Source organism: Lolium perenne, chromosome 3 (genome assembly GCF_019359855.2).
Source record: "Lolium perenne isolate Kyuss_39 chromosome 3, Kyuss_2.0, whole genome shotgun sequence".
In the NCBI taxonomy this organism is placed as follows: domain Eukaryota; kingdom Viridiplantae; phylum Streptophyta; class Magnoliopsida; order Poales; family Poaceae; genus Lolium; species Lolium perenne.
Window position 1 is genome coordinate 269,939,159 of NC_067246.2, and position 8,210 is coordinate 269,947,368.

Sequence of the window (8,210 nt, forward strand, 5' to 3'; positions counted from 1 at the left end):
TCTCGTGAGCAAGCGAGACCTAAAATAGTGTCTGGCAAAACCATTCGTACAGGCTGTGACTGATGCACAATTTGGGCACTAGATGGAAAGGTGTTCTCATCCACGCAACCTCCTTTCGCCATAATTTTGTTTCCGTTCGTAACGCAGTGGACTCTTCGTGCACATGCACTGTGCCAGCCGCAGTCACTGCTAGCATTTATACGTTACATAAACCTCCTTTTTTTTTGTTTGTTGAGAGAACGTTATAAACCTCCTGACACACATCTGGCGCCACATTTTTCTGGTCATCGCCAACAAATTGGTAACAGCTTTGGCCACAATTTAAACATACTCTTCTGTTTTGATGGAAACTGATGGTCAGAGCATCTCCACCCGTGTCCCCCAAAGCGTCCCCAAAAGCAATTTGAGGCGCGTCGGATAAAAAACCGTTTCAGCCGCGTCCCCCAAAATCCATTTTTGTTCGGCGCGCCCCGATACGGTGTCCGGCGCTCCGAGCCCGTTCCCGTCCCACAGGGGACGCTCCAGGCACGCCGGACACAACGAAAAGCGAGGCGAACCGACGCGGGCCTGACGCGTCAGCGGCTCGGAAGCCTAAAACCCCGTCGCCTACCTTTGGTCAAGCGACGTTAATGGCGTCCCTGTTTTCCCAGGCGACGCGGGGACGCGTCTCGTCGTGCATGGCCGTGTGGCCGTCCGCGCCGGCGTTATTGCGTGCAACCACCCCGCTGCCGCTGCTGTACATTAAGACGCCCTGCAGTTCGTCCCAATTTCTCACCGCTCCCAAACCTTCTCGTCGCCGCCTCCCCCTCGCAGATCTTCTCCTCGCCGCTACAAAAATATCGAGCTCGTCCTCTCGCAAGATCGCCGCGGCGAACGGCTTCGGCCGCGGCAGCCTAACCGTGCCGGAGGCGTGGGCGCTGTACCACGCCCAATATCCAGTCCCGCAGGACATGCGGCGGCTAGAAGATCGGGCACGGAGCAATGGAGGGACGGCATCAGGGCCCGGCGGGCTCAACTCACCGCCGCCGAGCGGCAGGATCCGACGTGGGCGGCCAACAACAACGACGACTGGTGGAAGACGTACTTCAAGGCAAAGTACGACGTCGAGATGCACAGCACCCAGGGGCTCGTCGGCTGGCCCAACATCTGGAACAAGGACGGTCGCGCCCTGTTCTGGGGCGTTCCGGGGCGCACCCTCGAGAACGTCATCCGCAACGCCGCTCCAAGGTTGGAGACGCCGTCGTCACCGCCACCGTCTCATCGAGGAGGACCACCGCAATGGCAGCCGAGCAGGACGACGTACCCGTCCTCCTCGAACTCTTCTTCCTCAGGACCGGCGCGATCAACGCCGTCCTCGTCGTACCGCTCGGCGCCCTACACCGTCCCCAAACGGGAGGTTCAAAGGAGTCGGCGCCGCCCGTGAACACGAGGCGTGGCGGCAGCGGCAGCCGGCGGCAGCAAGGGAGGCGCGGCGGCGCCCTCCTCATCCCGAAGCCGGAGGTGAAGGAGGAGCCGGAGGAAGCATTGCAGGCAGCGTTGCTGGCGGAATACGAGCGCCAGCAGCGGCTCATCGCCAGCAGCGACGACCCCGAGGACTGCCTAGGGCTGCGGGCGGCGTTCTTGGCGTCGCTCAACGACAAGGACTCCTGGAGGGGCGACGTCGAGACGGCGATCGCCATGTCCATCCGCGACTCCGGCAAGCCGCTCGTGGACCTCACCGACGACGGCGAGGCAGGACCAAGCGGCTTGGTGAAGGACGAGCCCGTCGACGAGCGCGTCAAGCAGGAGGTCGTCACCGACGAGATGTACAACTTCCAGCAGTACTACGACACCTCCGACCACCGCAAGTACTTCTAGATTAGGTTTAGTTTAAATTTAGTCAAATTTTCGTTCGAATCTATGTAAGTTTGGACGAATCTAATTGAATCTCGTTAAGTTTAAAATTTCCGAAATTTTGTTTGGGGGACGCGACTGGGGAGCGACGTCCCCCAAACGTGGCACGAACGAAACACGTCCCACAAAAGCTCAATCCGGCGCTCTTTGGGGGACGCGGCTGGAGATGCTCTTAACGTTCAAACACCACTACTACATATCTGAGATAACTTGTACAAAAGTATTTTCACATTTAGTAGATTATTAAATTAGCGGCATTCTAACATGTGGATGATTTCGCCATAGATGTTGATGAAACTACTAACATAACTAAAATGCAATAAGCACTCGAAGAAGGAAAGAATATATGTATATTTGCAGTCTATTCTCTCTATATTGAAGAGACCAGCAGTATTACAACCTCTATCTTGTTTCAAACGTCGCCTATCTGCTACTATGCCTGAAACCTGACCATATCCATAAATCTAACTTACCATCCCAGTCCACCAAAAAAATCAAAAGGCACATCTGGGACTTCCAGGTCGTGTTTCAAAGCTGAATCCCCACTATAGCCACACAAGTCCTCATGTTGGTCGGTTAGGATCCATGCATGACTCCATCCTAAAATTAACCAATTCATTCCTAGGTACATCAATCTTCAAAAGTTATGGTTCATTTATGTCAGTCAGGATGCAACACCTGAATCCTACCCGCAAGGCTGCAACCACTAGGGGGGGTCTCTTCAAAAATGCCTGTCAACAAATGACTTCGTTACAGCTAATGCTTGACACAACAGAAGCATAGGGCAACTTCTGCTTGAGCTTGCAAATCTTCCAATGCATGGACAATATTTTCCCTGCTCTCGATTGTTTCTTCTCCGTGGTTAAGCATTTTCTTTAATCTGCATCACGTACCACAATTAGTAAAAGTAAGTAGGATACATGGCGCAAACAGTTTTACAGCTCAAGTAACAGCCTATAAGCAGCTAAAGGGCCAACTCAAACTGCAAGGGAAAACATGAAATGTATTTTTTCTCGTAAAGTAGATTTACCTTTGTACCATAGGAGTATCCCCATGACCGGTACATATAATAAACATAGCGTTCTCCGGCAGTGCAGTGTATAACTTTCGAATTTTCTTGTCCAATTCACACAAATTTTCCTTCAACTCTGGGCAAGTTCGCTCCTTCGCTCTTTTCCGGGCAGTTTTTCCATCGCAGGTTTTCAATGCAATAGCCTCCGCAACACAGGATTTCAGTTTCTCAGGATCTTGAGTTCTTTTATGTAGATAAGAAATCAATCCTGAAAACTGAGTCCACACAAAGCTGATTTTCTTGTTCTTTACCTGCAGGAGGATTTTAGCAACTTATGAACACTTGTACAACTTTACGGAGGCAATGTTGCGACTGAAAAACCATAGTACAAACCTCTTTCATTGATCTGGATAGGGCATCATTATCTGAGAAAACTGCAATTGAATTGCAAGAAGCATCTGAATAGCGATTAAGAACATTCACTTCATCTATGAGGGAACATATTTTCCCACTTTCATGCAGAATGGAAGCCAGATTTCGTCGTGAAAACGATGGCGGGGAGCCAAAATCAGGACCTGGTGAACAGGACATCAGATGATAAACATAAACACAGAAAGTCAATAAAACGGAAAAGTGGAACAACAAAACAAATGTGTTTATCATGTTCGGTTCATATGCAGGTAAGCCTTCAAAAAATAATAGTTAGAAAAGCAATTCAAAAGTACTTAAAAGTATGTTTTACCGTATTTTATTTTCAAAAGGGCAAGATCGAGAGCAGCTCTTGCATCTTCAACGCTGTCATGCCCAGACCCTGTATTCTGGATCTCCCGGCTAAGATATTTTTTTGACAGAACACGTAAAGCAATTTTAATACAGCGAGGGCCACAATTATATTTATACAAAACAGCAGTATCAATGATCAAGTCATGAGATATCCGCAATGCCATAAGGTCATTTTCCAAAGAATGACCAACAAGAATGGTTTCTTTGTACACAAGTCCAACAAGCACTTCCTGGTACAGAGAAACACAATGGTGTCAGCCAAAGTAAGACGAAATGGTGACACACACACAAAAAAAAAAAAACATGAGAAAATTAGAAACAGCTGACCTGAATCTCCTGGAGGGTTGTTGTCACATCTGATAGCATCTCAGCAGTGATTCCACTGAACCTGCACTATTAAGAATAATTATACTCAAACCTTATCAATGAGAGCGTAATGAGAATATTATTGAAAAAAAACTGTACAAAAATATGAAGCATAAATTAGGATGGTGGAATCTCAATTGATAAATAAGACTTTCATATTAATACCACTACAATACATGTGCTTTAAAGAGAGGTAACAGATCCTAGCAATCTACATATAGCACAACTAAGTTATAAGTTACAACATAAATACGTTGATGAAAAACTGACTAAAAACACATAAATACATAATAGATCCTGCTAGCCATACAAGAAAGGAAAGTAAAGGCATCACATACCTTGTATTGTAATCAGTGATTGGATTGGCAGGCTTGACTAGTTTATCCAGTACCACCTGTAGAGATTGCAAAGATGGCTATTACAGGTGCTGAAGTGTCAAGAAAATAATGGCTAATGCAAGCACATGCAAAGAAGAAATATTCATTTCTCAAGTTAAGATCATTTTGATCAAAATGAGACTGAAATCCACAAGGATTAGTGTAATAGGGACAATTTTTTAAAGAACTTCATAATAGTAATGCCCATACCTCTCCTTTAATATCGACTAATGTCACTCTTGTAAGTTCAAATCCAGCTACAGTCACGCACTGAAAAGTGAAATTTTGCGAAATATTTTAACAAATATATTAGAATAAGCAATAGACAGTAGCATAAATGTACTTATCAACAAGATAAATCTAATATGCCAAGTTTTTTCTTGGATGAACAAGCCAAACAAGGGCCTCAAAATGTACATCAATAATTTAAATGTTCAAGAAACAGAACTGTATTACCATCTCACAGTCAAGTGCGAGAATTTCATGTGGAGAAGAGCCTGAAGGAGCTGGAACCGTAGGGACAAAACCTGATTTTTTGGCAAAAAGAAATTAGCATTCAAACATAAAAGTGGAAAGCAGAGCCAGAAACAAAGGAAAAGAAAAACTAACCTGGCAAACTAAACGAGTAGCCATTATCTTCGAAGTCTTTCCCAGAAAGTGTGTAGTATTTAACAGGAAATGGTATATCTTTTAGTTCCTCCAGACTTGATAATTTACCTTAAACAAAAAAAAGGTTAACCAATTGCACAAAAAGAACAATCAGGTGTAGGAGTTAGTAGTGCCCACTTGTCATAGGTACAGAATTCATACTCTAAATTCAGTAAATGTACATAAACACCAAATAGACAGATGAACCAACATTAAACTAGAGAAGGAATAATTGGCTAGAGAGATTTGAGAAGACATCTTGAGCTTAGGGAAATAAACGATAGATGCTCAGCATGAAACATATCGTTGTGCCATCACTCAGATTATAATTCTAGCTGCCATGAGACATTTTTAAATATAAAATGCGACATGACTGAGATATGCAAGTACTGAAGTACATAACATTAAAAAGGGTATTCATGAAAAGGTAGCAACTGCATATTATACAGTTATAAAATGGCAATCTTGTAGGAAGGAAACCAAAAAGGATGGGAACAGTTAAAATGAATCACATGATCTTCCAAAAATAGAATCTTAATCATAAAACGAATCTCATATTATTTTTTTCAGTGCCTTCTAGCTACTACCATAATAGCAGACTACATCACATAGTATGGGCCAAATAAGGCATAATAGAAACACAATCTTTTGAAGCAATGAGCTCACATCATACCTCCATCAGGTTCATATAATTGGTTTGATGTTTTCGACTGGCGCTTTCGCTTTACTCTGCATGTTAGGAGTGCATCAATGGTATGTGTTTCATCTGGTACACGGCTGCCAGGGGAAAAAATGAGTTAGGCATAATGCTGCAACTATTGTAGTACTGATACACCGCTGTAGGAAAAAAAATCCAAGTCTTCTGTTCAATGCACAAACCTTGAAGCTAGAACAGGTTTTGGATTGCCACACAATTCTTTCAAAGAAGAAAGGAGGCGGGAATGCGACATATATAAAGCTGCATCGAGACCAGGAACATAGAGAAGGACAACCTTTGGGATAAGAGGCTTGTTCTGAACACCAAAGACAAGCATAACTTAGTGCTAAGAAGAGGTACAGTTTCTGAAGCACAGAATAATATTACACAATTACCAAAGCCAACATTGTATATATGTAAATTAAGTATCGATGCTTAGTGCAAATTAGCATATTTATTGTCATCACGAGTTGCCAATATTATTTTTATGATTTTTACTAGTTCGAAAAGAATGTCACACTTGTTTCTAAGATAGAGTAGAGTAATTAAATAGCAGGTTGTTCTCAGTCCAAAGTGCAGACATGAAAGGACAAAAACTCGGTTGTTCTTCATTGATAATGACTAATGCAGTGGAAGGTAAAAAAGAAAATAAGTGCTCCACGTACCCAGTGCTAAGAGCTCCCGCACTGTGCGGGGTCTAGGGAAGGTGTTAAAATAAGTGCTCCACAAAGTAAAAAAAAAAAAAAAGGACAAGGAAACATAATTTACTTTAACAAACACCCAAGAAGGTGGCATGCCTTCACCAATAACCCAAGTTACTAGCCCCTGGACATCCTGTGTTACAAATAAATGGTACGTTAGAATACAAAAATAAAAAAGCAGAGGTCAATTGGCATGGTGTTTTTGCTATGAAAAGAACCTGCAAATTCAATGTAGAGTTTGAAGTGGCTTCCTTCAAAACAACATCAGGTTTGGCCTGGATATGATGTAAGAAAATGACAGTACAAGAATTAGTTCAGTAAGATATAAGGAATAGCTTCAAGTAGCAAATGTGTTAATCAGCAAAGCCAGCAGCACAAGAGTACTCTTGGCCAATAACCAATGAGCAAATATACACATGTCCCACTAGATAAATGTCTGATAAAACCTAGTGAATATAAACAAAACTTGCATGCTTCTTCAAAATAATAGCCATTTATATCATGTAGACTTCAATACAGGCATTTGATCACAGAGCAAGACTACAGGGTTTCTCTAGTGCCAAGAACAAACTCTGATAACAAAATACATATCGTATTCATCAATTTCAAGCAGGGCGCTTTCTTTCGTTTGACAGCGGAAACACACTCTTCTACCAAACTGCCTATGTTTTTTTGCGTCACAGAAGCTCAATGGAACAATCCAATACCCCTGCATTGTATTTATCTGTAGGTATCCCCGCTTCAACACTTTGAGAAAACTCTCCCAAATATCAATATACATATCCAATGCAACAATCACCCAAAACTGTCATCTTCGCCGCGAGTCACAATAACAGTCTAATGTTCCAATTCCAGGACCCTCTATCCCAATGTTAATAACAGACTAAAACTCCAAAACACCAGTCTTTCCTAGCAACAACAGCGAATCAAAAAGGAAAAAAAGGCTTTCCTAGCAACAGACTACCAAAGCTCCAGGTGATTAAAAACTCACCTGTTCTACCACTCTAAAACAGCGAAACCTTAATTTTTCCCCAGAAGAGAAGAAAGAAAGACGGAAAGAGAGCACGTACGTCGGGACCGTAGACGTCGTAATACGTGGAGGCAGCGGGGGCGTCTCCGTCGGCTTCGCCGGAGCCGGAGGGCGCCGACATGGTGGGCGCCGTGCAGCTGCACACGCACAACAAGCTGTTAAAGTCGGGGGAATTTCAACAAATCGCTGGATGAAAACAACCTCGTGGTACCTCGAAACCCAACTGAGGACGGGGTGGAGGCAGCAGGAGCGAGATTTGCCGACGAGGAAGAACGGGAAGGGCGATGGCGGCGACGCGCGTGGGAGGTTGGGGAGTGGGAGCGTGGGATTGAGGCGTCGGCGGTAGCGCCGCTATGTAACGGCACGGCGGCAGCTGTAGGGCTCGCTGGTAGAGTAGGGCTCGTTTGGGTCCTCGGCGAGATTGATCCTGACTTTGCTGAGCCAGTAGTTGGAACGGCGCATATGGGCCGGCCCATTATTTGCGAAACGCGCAGCATCCTGTGTCCTTAAGATTTTTTTATTCGGTTTTGCTAATTCTAAGTAAACTGAGATTTTAATCTCAAAAAAGGCGACGGCTGTTATCACCAGAATTTGACCGGATCAGAGGTGGGCCGCGATCAAGGTTGGGCTTGAAGAATATACATGGAAGAAATACGTGAACCGGCCTTGTACACGAAGTTTGGGCAGTTTGCCCTTCTATCTG

General features: G+C 44.3%; 1 protein-coding gene across 2 annotated transcripts; it reads right to left on the reverse strand.

Annotated features, from left to right (window-relative positions):
• Positions 1-2,229: 2,229 nt before the first annotated feature.
• On the reverse strand, positions 2,230-7,910 carry LOC127324009 (small RNA degrading nuclease 5). Of its 2 annotated transcripts, none has more exons than XM_051352115.1 (15): positions 7,732-7,910; positions 7,548-7,644; positions 6,696-6,752; positions 6,545-6,610; positions 5,959-6,092; positions 5,753-5,856; positions 5,041-5,148; positions 4,888-4,958; positions 4,642-4,701; positions 4,393-4,448; positions 4,016-4,076; positions 3,648-3,918; positions 3,299-3,480; positions 2,924-3,216; positions 2,230-2,773 (listed from the first exon to the last, which is right to left on the reverse strand). In XM_051352115.1, the coding sequence occupies exons 2-15, from the start codon at positions 7,626-7,628 to the stop codon at positions 2,650-2,652; spliced, it is 1,668 nt and encodes a 555-aa protein (XP_051208075.1). In that variant the 5' UTR covers positions 7,629-7,644; positions 7,732-7,910; the 3' UTR covers positions 2,230-2,649. The 2 variants fall into 2 exon arrangements, with proteins under 2 accessions (XP_051208075.1, XP_051208074.1); XM_051352114.2 differs by having other exon boundaries at positions 7,719-7,885.
• Positions 7,911-8,210: the final 300 nt, after the last annotated feature.

Coding starts and splice junctions, on each gene's coding strand:
- LOC127324009 (XM_051352115.1), bottom strand. CDS start 7,628: ATGTCGGCGCCCTCCGGCTCCGGCGAAGCCGACGGAGACGCCCCCGCT. Junction 4,449..4,641: donor TAGTCGATATTAAAGGAGAG/GTATGGGCATTA, acceptor CAATCTCTACAG/GTGGTACTGGATAAACTAGT. Junction 3,481..3,647: donor CCTTTTGAAAATAAAATACG/GTAAAACATACT, acceptor CCTGTTCACCAG/GTCCTGATTTTGGCTCCCCG.